Here is a 19793-nt window from a genome sequence, read left to right on the forward strand (position 1 = left end):
AATAAGTTTGACAAATGATTAAATCAACACAGTAAATATTCAAAATACATCTCAAATGTATTCTATATAGATGGAAAAGATATTAGACAATATTCATATTGTAGAAATATTTTTAATTTTGCACAGAATCAGAAGATTACACAAAGATGTAGATAAAATACATTTTATATATAATATATTTCTGTCTTTTTACATGATTCATTATGACAGTGCTTTAAGGACCATTTAAACACCACACCACTAGCTTAATGGAATTACATTGAAATACATAAATGTTGTGAACATGCATTGCAAAATGTTTTGACAGAATTATTTTTTCCCCCAAGTCAGAAACCCATATTTCAATAAGAAATATGTTCAGAAATGACAGCGTGAATGCGCCACCTTTATGAACCGCTATGGCTTTAGACCTTGTTAGCTGCACATTTCACTCTTAATTAGAATGACATTTGACACAATTGAAAGCCTTTGAATCTCTCCCATAATCAACACCATAATCAGTAGCTCCACCTTCACATTTGGATTGAATCATTTACAATAAGATTTAAGATTAAATTATTTACAATAGTACGTATTCAGTAGCTGACATACAATTGAGGTAGAGTCTGGACACTGTATGTACATACATGGCCTAACTATCTGAGTAGCATTTATGGCTTTGTAAAAGCCTGTGGGAAAGTGAACAGTTGACATATAGCTCAGCTGAGTTCTGATAAGAGAACCTCTGGCTAACTTTTGCACTGTGCAATTACCATATTTTCCTATAGCATATAAACAATGACTATCCATTTCAACAAAGTGTGAGACAACAAAAATACTTCCATTTTTTAAAAGCACCACATAATTGTTTCTTTGTTTTGTTTTGCTGTACGTTTAAAAGGGAACAATGTCTCCATTCACAGAAATTCTCTTGTAGTAACTCACCACAGAGTTTGTGGGAACCTCTAACTGGGTGGAGAGCAGCTTGATCTCTCAGAGATATTTGTCTTACATTTGGTGAACCAAGGGCAGTCACCTGAGTAAACTTTTCATGCTTCTTGACATGCTGGGTTCCTTGTCTCATTTCATTGCAGAACTGTTTAACTTCTGCAGCTGCATTTGTTAAGAACTGCTTAGCTAAACGAGGAAAGGCACGGGAGACTGCCACTCGTTTACATATTTGTTGTGGTACAGCTTGACTACTTTTTATTTGTTTCAAGAGGTACCCATTGAAACTTTCAAACATAAAGGCTGAGTGAGCCCCTAAAGGACCCCATTGCACAACACTTTTACTCAAATGCAACAATGAATGAACATTGAATGTCATGTGCTGTTTTCCATACAGAGATTGTACACCTCCAACAAAGTACACTAATGCGTCGTGTGCGTGTCTTATCAGTTCAGTATTTAATTCGGACCCCAAGAGAATGCTTATCCCTTCTACCAGTAATGCCCAATGACAGTGATACTTCTGTGGAAGTATGCCTTTCAGAACTGGCAAGCTATAGTACAAAAGCCAATGCTGCCACTCATGAGCTTTCCAGAATTTGCGTTCAATTAAAGATCTTGGAACTCGAGCGACGATACCAGGAGGTTTAATAGACAAGAGGTGTTTGTCTATGCTTGCTGTTTGTACACCAATGTACCATGGCTCAGAAGTGTTTTTAGAATCCATCCATAAAGATGCCATGTATCTGCACACACCAAGCAGTACACAGTGCATGTAGCCAGGGACCATTCCATTGATAAGATCAAACAATGGCAAATCTGCAAGAGGAGATGAGCCCTTTATCCCCAAAATAGTCTTCCCTTGTCTTTCAGCTATTTGTCCTATTTCTACTGTGGTTTTATGATTTCTGTCACTTGGCTTTTCATCAGGACATGTGTAAACCCTTGTTTTTCCATTCCCTTTCCTTGTTTGCATCCCAGGATGAAGGCAAACTCCACAGCCATATTCACCATTAAATTGCTTGAAATTCTGTAACAATGGTCTTGCTACAGCATCACACACACAGCACAATGTGTGTACTTTCATGTGTCTCCGTGCCTGATTGTTAGGATCTTGCCACTCAAAACCAACTTGAGAAAGATTTGCACACTCCTCGACAAATGGTTTAAAGAAGCAGGACATGTCTGGCTTTTTGGATCCAAACCATAAAGCACATAGAAGTACATGTTTGCAACACAATATTGGCCAAATACTAAATTTGGAAGACTGAAAAACTGGTACACCATCACAATTAAAAGTGAGGGACAGAAAATCATCTTTACTGGTAGACTTTAAGGTCTGATACAAGCTGCCATCAGATATGTCCTTTATTACACGGCTACCACTGGGATCACCTCTGAAACATAGATCATGCACATTGTGGTTCTCAAGAATGTCTTTTAGCTGATCTTTTAATGGTATACTAATAAAAAAGTTACCTTCCTCTAAACTGGCTTTCACTGTTGTGAATGAAGAACATGACACACAATTAAGTGTTTCCTCCAAAGATTGTGAAGACCCAATGTACTTAGTACAAACTCTACAGTAATGATGTCGTTTAAACTGGTTTGTAATATCAGCGAAGGGTTTCTCCAGAAAATACCTGCTTGATGGAACTACAGTAGTCCCAGCAGAATGTAACTTGAGCAGTTTCAGCAAGTCCTCCATTAATACACCTGTAGTGTTGTGTCTCAAAGCAAAGGAGAGGATTGACATGATGCTTTGATTTTCTGTTAGTCCACTGGAGCAGTTCACATCAACTCCTGCTTCAGGGGCATTCTCCTGAATGGTTGAAAAAGAATTGTGTTATATTTGAGCAGGTTTCACTTGTTTTCATATGTAGCCTTGTCTTTTTTTTGCAAAACTGCATTTACAACATAAACAGCAGTCATAGCGACGTTTGTCATAGTTAAAAATGCAATTAACCGCAAGTCTTACCTGCACCATTGTGACCATTTCTATTCTTTCCTCCTGTCTTTGGGTGGCATCTTCATTGTTTCCCTGAGAAGTATTCAAATTAACTACTCTTTAAAGAAAAGAGAGCCATAGAAAGGGTACACATCTTGCATTTGTTTCTTACCAGTGACACCGTTTGTGGTTCTGGCATCTGCTCATCTCTTTGGGCAGCATCTTCACTTTCCTGTGAGGAATACAACCCAAGTATTGAATATATATATATATGAATTAAATATCCGAATGATATATTCCAAAACAAGTAGTGAGTCTGTCACTGGAAGTGGAGCACATCTTGCATTTGTTTCTTACCAGTGAAACCGTTTGTGGTTCTGGTATCTGCTCATCTCTTTGGGCAGCATCTTCACTTTCCTGTGAGGAATACAACCCAAGTATTGAATATACAGTGGGGCAAAAAAGTATTTAGTCAGCCACCGATTGTGCAAGTTCCCCCACCTAAAATGATGACAGAGGTCAGTAAGTCTATAATCTGTGAAAAACATATTCTACCGCCAAATAGAGAAAATACTGACGTAGAGCATGAACTCAAAAATTTGTTTTCAGCTGTGAGTGCCATGATTGGTTAAGTGTACGGTCAAATATGAGGATACACCAATCAAAGGCAAAGTAGGGCGGGCCATGCTGCAGCGTAGAGGTGGCCAGCTTTCACCGCGAGACCTCACACGGTCCTCATCAGGTAACGGCTTCCTTACGTAATTTAACAACAAGCGGGAAATCGGTCTAATAAAGTGTGTCTTGCAAAGATGGAGACTACGGAGACGAATAAAACTAATATCAGAGGTAAGTCGCCTAAATGTTTTCGAATTTGAATGACTTAGCTTAAGCTAATAGCTTGCTAAAAGTGGTTTGATGTTTTACGGGTCACATAGAAACAAGTGACCAACGTGGAAATGCTCTCTTCAGAGAATTATGCATGCGACATAGCACTTGGTGGCATTAAAATGGTTCAAACGGTAAAAGTATGCCTATAGAAACCATGTCAAATAGAATATTTTTTGATAAGAAAAAGCCTTTATTAGTATATAGCCCGTAGCATTCTAGCTAGGAAATAGCAATTCTTTTTTTCCTCCCCCCTTCATTTACTACAGAACACGAGGAGAGGAAGTTTGCAGTGGTGAAGTGGAGTGAAGGGGAGGACTATGGAAAGCTTAGTGAAGTAAAAACTGTTAACATACGGGGGTATGATGACTCCAAGATGGACCAGCATGGGAATCCCATTTCCACTTACTCGGCAGTTATTGAATGGCGCCATGGGAAGAAACAGCGAGGAGGGTGGCCACATTACAGGGGCACTGTTGTTTTTGTCTCTGGTAAGTAATTGTTAATGATTTGAAACGTAGAATGTCCTTCTCTACTTGAAAGTAGTTCTCTAAAGAAAAACTGAATTCACTCTTTAAAGTCATGTGTAACACTGAGTTATTTAAGGACTAGTTTATTTCAATGGATGAGTTTACTGACTGACGCGCAGAAGAAATAGTTCTTTTATTGTGCGTGACTCAAAGTCTGGTCCTTGATCACTATGGAGCTTTTCTGGGATACCATAATGAACCAGAAAATTGTCCCAGAGACATTTGGCGACAGTCTTTGCTTTTTGGTTTGGAGTGGGGACAGCGACAGCGTACTTGGTAAAGTGATCTGTTATTACCAGGATGTCTTTGGTTCTGCTCCTGTCAGGTTCCAGTGATAAAAAGTCCATGCAAACCAGTTTCAGAGGTCGATAACTTCGAATGTTCACCAGGGGTGCCGCTCTTTCAGGTAAGGCTTTCCGTTTGGTGCATCTCTCACATGTCTTCACTTTATTCCACACATCATTGGCCATTTTCGGCCAGTAGAATCTTCGACGTACGAGGTCAAGAGTACGTTCGATGCCCAAATGACCCATCTTGTCATGCAGTTCTGACAGTACTTCAGCCCGAAATGTCTGAGGTAACACTAACTGGTGATAGAGCTGGTCCCCAACTTGCCTCCTCCTCATGAGAATGGCGTTTTGGAGCTCCAGGCGATGTTGGTCTCGGAGTAGAAGGGGCAGTTCTGGGAGTTCATCCCGCAAGATGGGAGGAGGACTTTCCCCAGTCTCTAGCAGCAATATGACATGCCTCAGGGTCTGGTCTTCCCTCTGTCTCTCAGCGATTTCAGCATTCGTCAGCTGAGGAACAACAGGAGGTGCAAACTGAGTGTCGTTGACGAAGCTGTCAGGCAAACTGTCGGCATGGGCAGTTAGTGACTGGATGAGTGCGGTGGTGGACATCTTTTCAGCCATACTATAAACGAGCTGCCGGTCACAAAGGGCCTTGACTGTGTGTTGATCGATGGAAATTGAGGAAGACTGATCCAGATGATGTTGGGCAAATCGGAGAATTCTCTCCCTCTCCTTTTGGGACATCTGGTCATTGGAGAGTTCTCCATGTGGCCTGCGAGAGAGAGCATCAGCATCTGGATTTTGCCTACCAGATCTGTACATGATTTTGAATGAAAATGTGGAAAGAGCAGAGAGCCAACGGTAACTGGTGGCATCTAATTTAGCAGAGGTAAGTAGATAGGTGAGTGGGTTGCTGTCAGTAATGACAGTGAAGTTGGTGCCGTAGAGATAGTCATGAAACTTCTCCGTAACAGCCCACTTGAGAGCCAGAAATTCCAGTTTGTGAGCTGGATATTTTGACTCACTCCTCGACAGACCACGACTTGCATAGGCAATCACCTGGTTTTGTCCTTGTTGCTCCTGGTACAGAATAGCTCCTAGCCCAGTAGAACTAGCATCTGTATGGAGAAGGTAAGGCTTCTGGGGATCGGCGAAAGCAAGTACTGGTGCTGTGGTGAGTTTTTTGATAATGGTGTCAAAGGCTTGTTGACATGCAGGAGTCCAGCGACTGGCAAGTGGTTCCTTAGGATCCAAATATTGCTCTCGCTTGAAGGTGGCTCTGAGTTTCCGCTGTGATGGAGGATATCCAGCAGTAAGGTCATGCAAAGGTTTAACGATGTTGGAGAAGCCTTGGATGAACCTACGGTAATATCCTGCGAAACCCAGAAAAGAGCGGAGTTCTTTAAGAGTCTTTGGAACCGGCCAGGACTTAAGTGTCTCGATTTTATCTGGATCTGTCTGCACACCATCCTTTGACACAACATGCCCCAGGTATTTAACGGATTTCTGGAAAAACATGCACTTTTCAACTGAGAGCTTGAGTCCAAATTCCTTCAGACGGTGAAGGACTTTCAGTAGTCTCCTCTCATGCTCTTCAAGCGTTGGTGCAAAAATAATCAAGTCATCAATGAAGACCAAGACTTCTTTCAAGTTCATTTCTCCCATGCACTTTTCCATTAGTCGTTGGAAGGTACTGGGTGCGTTTGTGACTCCCTGGGGCATTCTGTTGAACTCATAGAATCCAAGTGGACATACAAATGCTGTTTTGCTCTTGTCTTCCTCCTCCATTTCAATCTGATAATAACCAGATTTAAGGTCAAGGACTGAAAACTATTCTGATCCAGAGAGAGCTGTAAAAGTATCCTCCAACTTTGGCAATGCATATGCATCTTTGATGGTCTGCAGATTTAGTTTCCGGTAATCAATGCAGAGCCGCACACTCCCATTTTTCTTTCGCACCACGACAATGGGTGATGCAAAAGGTGACTCTGACTCTCTGATGACCCCAGAGTCAACCAGCTCCGTCAGGTGTTGGCGCACAGCATCCAGATCTTGAGGATGGATTGGTCTTGGGCGCTGTTTGAAGGGAGTAGGGTCAGAGAGCTTGATCTGATGTTTCACTTTGTCGGTTTTCCCAAAGTCAAGGTCGTGTTTTGCAAAGACATCATGGAGGGCGTTTAACTTCTCAGTAATACGACTCTTCCATTCCGGTGTTAAGGGGGAGTTACCAAAGTTGAAGTTGAACCCAGAAGTCACAGGGTTAGGAGGCATACTGTCATGACTCCTTTCCTGACACTGAATAGACTGAATGGCACTGATCTCTGCAATGATGGCTTTGGCTGGGAGGGTTACATCATGATCAGACTGGTTGCAGATTACCACAGGTAAGTGGTATGGCTGGTGAGAAGGGAAATCCATGACACAAGATGGGACCATTAAGCCACCTGGCAGAGGCGACGAAGTTGGATGTTCCACCAACACAGCCTTCTCGGCCTGGAGGCAGCGTCCGCAAATTAACCCCTCCAAGGGAACAGTTTTTCCAGCTGGGATGGTCTGTGGTCCGTCAGTGTGCAGCTTGATGATTCCATGATGGTTACTGTTGGCCAGTCTGTATTGTTGCTCAAGGATTTTCAGCACCGTTCTGTATCCATGTGGGGCTGGAATGGAGGGTTGTTGGTCTGAGAATGCTTTCTCATATGCCAAGTCCAGAGTATTTGTACCAATCAGTATTGACGGCTGTTGAGCTGATTGGACATCAGGAACTACCAGGGCAAGTGTGTCAACAGCTGTGGTGGAACCCAAGAAGTCGGGAGGGAAAGTCACGTTCAGCTCCACATAACCAAGGTATGGAACAGCTTGGCCATTCGCTCCTTCTATCTCCAGGAGATTTCTCAGAGGTTGTATCTCATGGTTAGAAAGATAATCATGGTGGAAGGAGTGAGAGATGGTGGTTACCTGAGACCCAGTGTCTAACAGGCAGTCAAATACAGTTCCTCCAATCGTGAGTCTTTTAGGCAATGTGATGGAATGTCCATCCTGCTTGTAACTGGGACATGAGTCGACTGCAGCCTCCGCCTGTCCCTCCACAGAGACTGCCTCTAGTTTGATGATTTGTTATTGCTGTCCCAAGCCTGCTGTCTTTTTTCAAGTTGTTTCTTCTTTTTCAGAACCAGTGTCGGGTTCGGAGGGTTGGCGCATCCTGCTGACATGTGCCCATCCTCTCCACATTTAAAGCAGTAGCCTGCTCTAGGCCGGGAACTGGTTGCACTGCTGCTGGGTCTTGGTTGTGCTGATCTGAGTTGAGGTGGTGCTGGCTTGGAGAATTGAGATTTCTGTGAGAGAAGAGCAGCCATTTGACTCTGCAGTTTCTGCATCTGTTGCTTCAGCTCATTAATAGCCTTGGTGTCTGAATGGCTACAAGCACATGTGCTCTGGGAATGAACAGCGGCACGAGGCTTGGATGCAGTTAGGTGCTTCTTCATGAGATTCTCCTTGGCCAGCTGTCTACCCTCCTCAGTTCGAAGCAGTAGGAGGAGCTCTGCAAAATATGGGGGATCGCTCCTCAAGTTCTCCAACTGTAGTTTGTTTAGGATATCGCTATCCCAGCATCCTCGACAAAACTGCTTGAGCAAATGTTTGTTGAAGTCTGAAGACAAGATACCACCTCTTTTCATCACAGTGTTTAATGTGAGTTGTAAACGTTGTAAAAAAGCAGAGGGTTTCTCACCCGGATCCTGTAACGTATTCAGGAATTGAGCAAACAACTCTTCACCATCTTGTACTAAAGCAAAAGCAGAATCCAACACTTTTAAATAGATGGATGGAATTGTGTTTGAGCCCAGCCCTTTCACAACATCTGCTGCCGGAGGTAGCAAACTTTCAAGGATGCGACGAGTGATCTGTAGAGGTGCCAAATTTGGATCTGCTAACAGCAGTTCAATGTGAGATCTCCAGGTCTCATAATCTGTTTCGTTGGCTGGTTTGGGGATCTTCCCAGAGAAAGGACGAAGTCTGAATGCAGATACGGTGTATGTTTTTTCAACATGCTCCACTACTACTTTTTGTATTTCTGGGGGGTTCATTTCAGTCTGTGACAATGAAAATCTTTGTGGATGTGGCAGTGACCCCTGTTGGTCAGGTGAGGGATTGCTGGTAGCTGTCTCAGGGATTGCGGAGTGTCCAGACAACGACCCCTGCTGGCCAGGCAGAGATGATGCAGGCTCCACAATTTGGACTGAGGCTCCCTCTTCTAAGTCACTGTCTTGTTCCATTCCTTCCAGATGCTCACTAATTTGTCCCATCATTTCCCGCAGAATATCTGGAAATTCCCTGCCGCTGCGGCGTGCAAGTTGCTTGAGCTCGTCGAGGTAATCTGCAGGGGTCCTGACTCCTCCTGTGGCTGTGCATTCCGCGGCAAGCGATCTTACACAAAAAGTCAAAGCCGAGTGATTCTTTGACTGATGAGTATGTGGGAAAAATGTATTAAGAGCAGTTAACGCAGAACTATCACAATATTCAACGATCAGGTTTTTGTAAAAAACGCTATTTGCGTCATCCACGAAAATAGCCGTTTTTATACCGTATTGTTTCAAATAATCAAGAATTTCCTCATCTTTCTCAGTGTTTGTGGCACCAGAAACAATGACAGAATGTGCAACATTGACCCCACTTTCCTGAATAAACTTCATTTTTTCTTGTCGCGGACTTTATCAAAACCACAGAAAATACCGAATATCAAATTACATCAAATAACACAAAAAAAACCCCACTCATTCACCCATCAGGCTCCTGGCTGCCTCGCCACGTGTAACGCTAAGTTATTAAGGACTAGTTTATGTCAATGGATGAGTTTACTGACTGACGCGCAGAAGAAATAGTTCTTTATGGAGCCTAGATGGTGTGAATGATGAGACCAAAGACTGCAATGTCTTGTACCAAAAATATATTGAATAAATAGGGGAAAGGGGAAATGGAACAAAATAATTAATACAACACACAACGTAAATGTCCACAATTAAATAATAAATCAATGCTGTGATTTTTCTGTGCAAGAGTCCTTTTACTAAGAGTCCTTTTTTGGTCCTTTTCTTTTTAAAGTTCACTTTTAAGGTATTCCTCCTTAGGGTCCAGCTTCATACAATGGGGGAATATGTCCGTAATCCAAAGACAGCTAAGTGGGGGAAAAGAGGGGAAAACAAAGAATGGTCCTACCGGCTCGCCACTTCAATATGAAGAAGATCAATTCAAAGGGGGGGGGGAAAACCTGACCGCTGAGGTGAAATGAGTTTATAAATAAGATAAGATAAGATAACCTTTATTAGTCCCACACGTGGGAAATTTGTTTTGTCACAGCAGGAAGTGGACAGTGCAAAAGTTATGAGGCAAAAATGAATGAGGGGAGAAAACGCTTTGTTTTCCAACACCGTTCTAAATGCCATAAGCTCACAGCCACAGCAGGAGTCGAACCCGGAAGTATCCCTCCACAGCCGGTTTTCAGAGTTGCCGCCACGTCGAAGGAGCCAATCAGAAGAGGGACCTCAAATCAGCTGACGTGGGTCATATGACGGAGTAGTTGATATGGGTTACACATGTGCTTACTTCGTTTTTCCAGGGAGCTGAAGACTGTACTACATGTTTACTTAATATACATTAAGTATACATTACATAAAGTCGCAACAGTTTTGTATTTTATCACTCGTCTTTACTCTGCTCTAAGTAAAGGTTTACATATTAACACAGTAAATCTCCTAAACGTGGCTCCTACTCCTTTTAACCCTAACCCCTGACTAATGAGATGTTTGCTTTTAGATGTTGAATAGTTGTATATTTTATGTTTCACATGGATGGAAATTCTGTGAAATAGGAATTGTTTGTTTTTTTGCTAAATGCACTATGTGAATCACAACTCAACACAAAACTAGACACTGTTACTGCTGTCTTCTTCTTCTCTTTCTCTATCCCATATACAAATGTTCTCTTTTCTTTGTTAGCTCTCTCTTTCACACAGGTCAAAGAACCATTCCAGTGCTCAGTTGTGTTTTTAGTCAGGAGTAAAAAATAACATTCATTACTGCAATTACCTGAAAACAGGACATAGTCTGGTGATTTAAAAAAAAAAAAAACACCTGTGGAGTAATGAGGGGATTGTTGTAATGTCTTTTTGTTTCCTCCTTTGTGCTCTAGCTACTCGTTTTGAGGCAGCTCGGAAAATTAATGCACTGCTGAAGGAAAATGAACCAGAGGACCTGACCAAGAGGGTATCTGTCCATCCTGAAAACTATCAGGATGATTCTGATGACTCAGATCCAAATGAGACTCTGATTCTGTCGCAGCCATTGCAACTCAAGGTGACATTTCACTTGGAACCATTTTGTAGTATCCGTGTTTTACATGTTATCTAAACACTCCATCTATAAATATTGGCTTCTAGGCTAGTGTCAGTCATTAGGAAACCATTATATACATGTTTTCATGTGGAAAATGAAACATTTTAGGTGATGGCTCCTTTAAAAAGTTGACACTATTGTATTGTACATCTACCATTGGATGGAGTCTATGCAGGCTACAGCCTTATGAAACGGGACAGTGTAGCCTGCAAGTAGCATTTCCTGGTTATGTCTGAACATCCTCACCATCTTTCTATTATGTTACACACCATTTCTGTCACCAAGCAATGACTGTAGTACTTCTCTTTCCCTAAAAAAAAAATATTTTACTGATTTTTACCTTTTTCAGATCAGATATAATTTTAAAACTGAAACGTATTTACATTTAAGAAAAGGAACTCCACCAGTGGTCCCCCTATTCTACTGCACACAAAGGTCATTTGTATACAATGATTGTCAGGATTTGTTAAAGGAAAAAATCACTTGTAGCCACCTAAATTGAATAATGGTAAACTTTTTTTTTTTTTAACTGTATTCAAATGAGCCCAATCTTTGGAACAGGCCTAGTTACAGTTCTGTGATGTGCAGTACCAGTTAAAAGTTTGGACACACTTTCCCATTATATTTAATTGTAAAATTGTACAAACTTTTGACTGGTACTGTATGTGGCTAAGAAATCAGCTCTTTGAAGTATGCACCCTACACTTTGTGGCACAGCTATTGAATCTGTTGTCTTTACACTTTAGATTCATAACTTTTATGGCAGCTTTGACTATTTTATGTAAATTCCTCTTCTTTCTCGCTATCTTTTTTCATGTCCAGAAGTCAAAGGCTCCTTCAAAGAAAGACCCTGCACAGGAATTCCTTGCAATGTACAGTCATTCACCACCTTCAGTCGCTTATGGTGAAAAAAGTCCAAAAAAGACAGTAATTGGTCTAAAGCGGAAGATCCAAGACCTGAAACAAGAGAATGATAAACTGAAGGAGTTGCTTGTCCAAGGTATCACTTCCTATCACTAATTTAACAATTAAACAGCCAATATATTTGAAAAAGTCACTCTAGCCTATGTATAAACCATTCTGGTAATCATTTTTTTTTTATTAATTTACTATATATAGATGTGCCAGAACTCATGAAGACGATGAAAAAGGTGATTAATTTGGCTGAACCTCTTAAGAGATCCAGTTTGGAGCTTCCCCAGATTTCTCCGCAGTCCACGCCCGGTTCATCATCAGATGGTTCGCTGCTGCCCCCTCCCAAATCTACTTCATCCTTCTCAACACCAGCATCTGTCATTCAATCAACAAAGGAATCCCAGTCATCAAAGGTAATGGAATTTTAAAGAATAAATAGATGAAGTGCATAAATTGGATCTACTGTCTTTCTACTTACAGTTGATCCAACCTTGAACACAGTACCAGTAAAAGTTTGGACAGACTTTCCTATTAGATTTAATGGGAAAATATGTCAAAACTTTTAAATTGTTACTCTACTTATAAGTATGATGGATCTAATTCAAGTGTTAAATTCATTGACTGTGTTTCTGCTGTAAAGTTTCCCTTCTTAACAAAGGAGTCTATGGGGATTGACTCTGTTTTAGAGCCAGCCCCTGGTGGAGCAGAGGCAAACTACAATTTTTCTACAAAAGCTTCACTTTTGCATGGGAATGCCTGTGCGAGTAACAAGTGATGCAGAAAAAAGTTTTGCAATCCAGTAGCTTAGCATCCGGACATTGCAGGTGAACGACGGCTCCAGGAATATACATAAATGTCACTGCCTTCAAAACTAGACGAGAAACAGAGTTTTAAGTCTGGAAAGGTATGTAGTTGTTCTTTACGTCTCTTACATTGATCAAAATGTCTTTTTGTTGGAACAGGTGGAGATTTATCCTGGGACTGGAGTCATGGTAGAGAAACTGGCCTGGGCCTATGCTACTAATGCAAATTCATCTACAACCTTTGTGAGGCATCTGCTCACAGCAGTCTTCCCTGTGGAAATACTGCTAGTGAGCAATCTTCGAGGGGGAAAACGAGGCAGAGGAGATGCACGTTTACCGCTCGACAAAAATAAATTGGATGCCATCTACAGTAAGTTTTTAGCTTTTTATGGCATGTTTTCGCAGTTGTCCACACTTCTGGCATTTAAAGATAACAAAGGACCAATGAAAAACAAGGGCCACACATATGAAGAATATCTTCTTAACATTTATGCATATATTATTGTTGATGAAGAAAGGCCTCCACCAAATAGAGGATTCTAGTTGATCTTTTTTGAGTTATATCCAGATGAATGAATGGTCTTTTCATGACATACTATTGTAGGCCTTAGATTTCTCTGGTGTTTCATTTCCTTTATGGTGCATTTTGTTTGTCCAACTTCAAAGTAACAAATGATGGTAGATAAGTATTTTACATTCTGAATGTTCTTGCATTTGATGTATTTCAGTGACTGCGTTTACATGCAGCCGATAACCCATTCAAAACTGGAATGCTAGCAATAACCCGGTCACACATGGCTTTAAAATACCGGCAAAAATCCAAATATAAATCTTGGAGTTACCAAATATTTTGGTGAGAAAAGGGTCATGTAAAACCTCTATCGGCATATCTATGGAACGCCAGGACTGCCATAATGAATTAATTAAATACACCATTAAATAATTAATTAAATGTGTCAATAATTAATTAAAATTGGAATTAATTAATTAAATAAATAGTTATGACACATGTAATTAATTAATTATTGACACATTTAATTAATTATTTATGTATTTCACATTTTAATTAATTATTGACACATTTAATTAATTAATTATTGACACATTTAATTAATTATTTATGTATTTCACATTTTAATTAATTATTGACACATTTAATTAATTATTGACACATTTAATTAATTATTTAATGATATATTTATTTATTTCATTTTGGCAGTCCTGACGCCTGGCTCTCGTCATGAAATAATTTTATCTGTCAGCCTCACCCATCAAACTCAGGGGGCGGGGTTAACGCTGCCCATGCAGCTTCTCTAACATTTGATTGGTTGCCGTGCAAAGTAAGTCAAAACAGGTCGATCCTAGATAATCGATTGCTTGTGTAGACTTGGGGCAGCCAGTTATCCCAGAATGCAGATCAAATCACAGGCCGTTTTTCTGTCACCAGCTACACTTTTAACAGTGTTTTAGCCGCGAATGTCGGTATGTCTGGTCAGGTTGTCAACATAGAACATGTTTGCAAAAGTGCTCAGATGTTTTCAGAGATTTCACTAGCTCTGCTAACAGTTAGCATGCAGAGCGCACCGAGGGGGTACATTAACCGGTTTGTTTACATATTCCACTCTCCGTGTTCCACATGTTGCATTCGCAGATTCTCATTTTCACCGAACAATCGTCTCTTTCCGCCTGGTCTTGTGTCTCTGTGCTTCTGTAACATAAAGAACGAGCTGACATTTTTCTCAGGAAACCAGCGATCAGCTCAGCAGACCCTCAGTTTACCTGCATGCATCCTCCTCCTCATCTGTCAGCTGTTTAACACCTGCTGCTAATTCAAGAAACACGCCTAGTTACCTGGTGATAGTCACAGTTTAACTGCACAAGATAAGTAAATATAGTATTTTCCCCGAGCGCAGAGCTGCTGGAGCTTGTTTCCTTACAGAGCACTTTATAGGCGAACAGCTTCATCAGCGGCTGATGTCCAATCACCAGCACACAGCTTTCAAACCTCAGCTGAGTTTTAGCTCTCAGTGGTTAAACGCTGGACTTCATTCACTCAGGTTCTGTCTGTCGGGTCACGTTTACTTCGCTGTTTTATTTACAACTGAGCAAATCGGTTTGGCTGAGGTTAAAGTTACGTTTCATAACTGCATAGTTTCACAGACGTTTAATGAACCACTGGCACATGTGTTAGACTGAACTATCATCTAAATATCATCTGTTTTTTAATAGTTATTCAACTGTATTCTAAGCACCAGCTGTCTGTTAGAATGTGATTTTTTTTCTCTCTCTGTTGGCAGAGGTATAAAAATGCGCAGGAAAATCTGACGTGCATGGCAAACTTCACCGACGATATTTAGGGAGGAATAAACACACATCAAACATAAATGAACCATTTGCCTGTCTCCATAATTGAGAGCATTTTCTCTTCTTATGTCAACACTCTCTCTCTCTCTCTCTTTTTTTTTTTTTTTTTTGCTTTTTCGGTCATGTTATGTTTACCTGTCAAAGGCTTGTTACAAACTATGAAACACATTGTGCAGACTTCTGGATGTTAGAAGAAAACTAATACTGCTCATGAATGAGACTAAAGGCAGGAAGGTGTCCTTTAAAACTAAACATGTTAATAGGACCTCCCTGTTTATATCATAGTTTATGATATAGCACGTGTATTTCAGTAATAGCCTGCTGAGGCCACTATACGTGCTGGCCTCATATCAAATGTGAAGGCAGACTGAGTCTATGTTTGACGTTTGTTTATATCTAATCTTCCTTTTCAAACATTTAAACAGCAGCGAGTCTGCAGCTGAGGGAATACAAATTCAAATTGTCGGAACAGGTTTGCTCGTTTCTTGGATTCATTTGGTGATTTATTAAATGTATAACTGTGTGGTGGGGCGTGGTCTGCGGTGCCGTGCAGGGAGGGCGGACGCACCTGCACGGCATCCTTAATCACGCCCGCCTAGTTAAAAACACGGGGACTGAGGGGTTTGGGGGTGTTGTGGTGTGGTGAGATGTAAATAAAGATGACTCTGAACGTTGCTCCGTGGTCCCGCCGTGTCTTATTCACGCCACATTGGTGCCGAAACCCAGGAGGCAGCACGGCGGGTCCATATCGGAGCCAGGGAATGGAGGAGCTGGCCCAGAGGGTGGCCGAAATGGCGGCCGCCCAGCGGGAGCAGGCGGCGGAGGTGCGTCGCCAGCAGGAAGAGCTGCAGGACCAGTCCGAGCGGCACCTGGAAAGGATTGGGGAGCTGGCGGCGCTGCTCTGGGCCTGGGCGCCACCCCCACAGGTGTGTCCCGAGGACAGTGAAGCGGTGGAGGAGCCGCGTGAGGCACCTCAACAGCCGGAGGTGGCAGACGAGGCGCGCGGGGATCTGCGCCTGCCGGAGGAGGGGGAACAGCCAGGTGAAGGGCTGCTCCTGCCGGGAGTGGTGGATGAGCCGCTCCAACCGGAGGCGGCAGACGAGGTGCGCGAGGGTCTGCGCCGGTTGGAGAAAGAGGAGCTGCACGAGGGGCTGCTCGAGCCGGGAGTGGCGGCGGAGGGAGCAGTAGTGACGGAGGAGTCGCGCTATGGGCTGCTCCAGCAGGGAGCGACAGCGGTGACGGAGGGGCCGCGCAAGGAGCTGGAGGTCCCAGTGCCAGGGGAGCTTGCTCGAGTGGAACTGGCGAGCGAGGCGGGCGCCACGCTTGAGATCGCCGTGCTCGCCAGAACGGCCTCACCACCACCAGAGGCCTGTACACGCCACACCTCTGCCCAGCCACCTGTGAGCTGGGGCTCACGCTTGTGCCGGCCGCGCCGGGTGCACCTGTCACGTGTCCGACTTCCGAACCAGCTTTGCCTGCGCCGCTGGATTCGCGGGCGGCCGCCTGAACTCGCACCTCCCCGTCGCTTGGCCGGGGCCTGGGGGTGCCAGCTGTCCGGGCTGATTCCCTCTCCCACTGGCGGTGGGGGAGTAGGTTCGGCCGGATGGCTCCCCGGCCTCAATCGGGCGATGGGGGTATGTGGTGGGGCGTGGTCTGCGGTGCCGTGCAGGGAGGGCGGACGCACCTGCACGGCATCCTTAATCACGCCCGCCTAGTTAAAAACACGGGGACTGAGGGGTTTGGGGGTGTTGTGGTGTGGTGAGATGTAAATAAAGATGACTCTGAACGTTGCTCCGTGGTCCCGCCGTGTCTTATTCACGCCACAAACTGTTATTCTAATCTGCTGCTGAGTCTCTTACACTTTTCTTTATGCTGTATATTTTCACGTCTCTGGAATAGTTGGCAGTTAGTCAGCTGGGAAACTTTGTGTTAACTCATGGAGCTGAGGATATCGTGGATATGCTGACCTCGCTGCGTGGTGTACAGAGCGAGGTCAGCATGATTAATATTCACAATAAAAATATTAGCCGAACATCATGAAGTCTGTATGTGTTTCATAGTGTCGAACAACCTTTGTACAGTTAAAGCCAGCAGTTACTACATGACGGAAACACCAACGTTATCTCTTTTATGTGTTTATACACAGGTCACGCTGATTACTGAACAAAAACCCAAAGATCAGATGTTAAACAGATTTATTTGCTCTCTCTCCTCCTTAAACATGTTTTTAATGTTAGTTATAATTCAGAATTGGCGACTGAAACACGTAGGACACATAAGAACATCAGGAAATAAAACACCGATAAATATAACCTCAGTAAAAGAAGTCAGCGGGGGTTACTACAGCTGTGTACCGGGGCCTGCGCTTTGTCGGTGGGATTGCTTGCGAGGCGAGCGGGTCTATCCCACGCTTTGCCGTGAGACTGGGACGACATCTCCGAAATCATCGAAACACTTTTGCAAAGAGGCTGTATCTTGACAAACCGACCAGACACATGAAGATTAAACCACTACATTCTCGGCTAAAAAAATATTAAAACGGTATTTGGTAACACACAAACAGGGTTTTTCAAAGCTCAGTTCTGTTAGCTTCCACATGCCGGTTGTTGTGTGCTAGAAACAATGGCCACCAGGCCAAAGCAATGGTTTTGACTCGATCAGCGTTAACCCCGCCCCCTGAGTTTGATGGGTGAGGCTGACAGATAAAATTATTTCATGATGAGAGCCAGGCGTCAGGACTGCCAAAATGAAATAAATAAATATATCATTAAATAATTAATTAAATGTGTCAATAATTAATTAAATGTGTCAATAATTAATTAAAATGTGAAATACATAAATAATTAATTAAATATGTCAATAATTAATTAATTAAATGTGTCAATAATTAATTAAAACGTGAAATACATAAATAATTAATTAAATGTGTCAATAATTAATTAATTACATGTGTCATAACTATTTATTTAATTAATTAATTCCAATTTTAATTAATTATTGCCACATTTAATTAATTATTTAATGGTGTATTTAATTAATTCATTATGGCAGTCCTGGCGTTCCATACATATCGCCATCAAAATGAAAATGGATTTGTGTTTTGCACATGTTCTATTCCCACGGAATCCTGGTCTTTTGAGTAGAGGAACTTTGTGTATGTGCCGTCTGGCTCTCTGTGACTCTCTCATCTCATGCATGTGAATGAGTTATCCCGAATGTTTCAGAAACCTGAATAGTGAGCCTAACTCGACCATAACCTGAATATTGGCTGTATGTAAATGTAGTCAATGTAGTGAACCTCTCCATGCATCGTCTGCAAATTTCAAAGCTGGCACCATTAGATATTAAGACTGATTAATGCAGGATCATTGCACTATTGTTTAAGATCATTGGGTTCTTTTACACTACTAATTCTGTTCTTGTCATCATCACACACCCCCCCCCCCCCCTCCCCCTGCATTTTTGTACATATATTGGTGCAACCCTTGAGAAGTGGCCTGGGACCCATCCTTCCAGCATTGGTACTACAATCAATGCCAAGATCACAGAACTCCGGGCCAGAAATAAAAATGTCTCTGTCACAGCATCCCCATAACTTGACTTTCGATGTCTCGTTTGGCATGTTATTATAATGCCAATTCATGTTTTATCTATTAAAGATAGATTGTTTGTTTTTTAAGTGGGCAGGTTTTTTGCCCTCCAAAGTTTTACTCATGTTAGCAGGTAAAAGTTCAACAAATTTGCAGCAAAAAGGTATGCAGCTTAGCATGCTCTTTAAACAATAGAGCTTAGATTAGGTTAAATATTTCTGTGAAATATTAGTATGTGACTGTTATATCAGAATAATAAAAGTTAATTGAATTTAAAGATTGCCCAGTATTCATGTTTTTTGTTTTTGTTTTCTTCAGTATTACAATACAGTACATTGACTGCCGACCTGTCAAAGAAAGTTATGTTGGCTTACGAGTTTGTCTTTGCATTGCTAGTTTTTAACTGATGTTGGTCAAGCAGGGGCAAATGATACTGTTGTCTTTTTCATATGTGATAGATTTTTTTTTCTAGTAATGTTAATTTGTAATTAAGTTTATAGGTTTTTTTTATGAGATGAGATTTAAGAATTCTTAGAAGAAAAATGTAAAAAAAAAGAATAGTTTACCATAAAAATGTATTGCCGGAACATAAAGAGAAAACATATGTAATCTAACATATTCTTAGAATATATGTATAAAAAGCATTTAAAAAAAGAGATTATTGCCCTGCAAACTACATTTACTTTACATATAAAAATTTTTTATATAACAGATTTTGTTCATATATGTAAAGCATATGTCTTTATGACAAATATGTACTTAAAAACTTTGCAAAAATTATATGGAACATCTATGGAATACATACTTTGACATTTACTTTCCTTATATAACTCATACTTAGTTTTAACATGATCCTTATGTGATCCACTTTATTATCATGTATGAAAGTAACCCGAAAGTGGCCACTTTCAGGAGAAAATCATACAAGCCTTATATGATTCACTATATATGGAGCAAATTAAAGCTGATGCAAATCTTTTCTAAGTTTTTTCTATTTCTTTAACATATGGGTTTTATACGTTTTTTCTATTTCTTTTCCGTATGGGAATCCACGCAGCCTTACACCACATGAAAACTTTTACCAGGTGAAAAATGTGAAGGCTTTCATAAACAATGAGTTCTGCTGGGAGCTTCTTACTGTTTGTGTGGAAGAGC

The 19793-nt window shown here is 41.6% G+C and overlaps 2 protein-coding genes and 1 pseudogene across 2 annotated transcripts in view; 2 read left to right on the forward strand and 1 right to left on the reverse strand.

Moving 5' to 3' along the window:
- Positions 1-19793, forward strand: part of LOC147313633 (uncharacterized) — a 66209-nt gene that overhangs the window by 45711 nt on the left and 705 nt on the right. The gene's annotated exons all lie outside the window — the stretch shown is intronic.
- LOC147313637 (uncharacterized) lies at positions 556-1717 on the reverse strand (annotated as a pseudogene).
- On the forward strand, positions 3612-18643 carry LOC147313638 (uncharacterized). The gene is made up of 7 exons (XM_086265192.1): positions 3612-3721; positions 4030-4251; positions 10764-10927; positions 11789-11966; positions 12086-12294; positions 12844-13054; positions 18525-18643. Exons 1-7 carry the CDS (start codon positions 3685-3687, stop codon positions 18641-18643), a joined length of 1140 nt encoding a protein of 379 aa, XP_086121318.1. The 5' UTR covers positions 3612-3684.

Source organism: Aulonocara sp. 'chitande type north' Nkhata Bay, linkage group LG15 (assembly GCF_057382095.1).
Source record: "Aulonocara sp. 'chitande type north' Nkhata Bay isolate Kocher_YH1m ecotype deep benthic linkage group LG15, A_spYH_male_GT1.1, whole genome shotgun sequence".
NCBI classification, from domain to species: domain Eukaryota; kingdom Metazoa; phylum Chordata; class Actinopteri; order Cichliformes; family Cichlidae; genus Aulonocara; species Aulonocara sp. 'chitande type north' Nkhata Bay.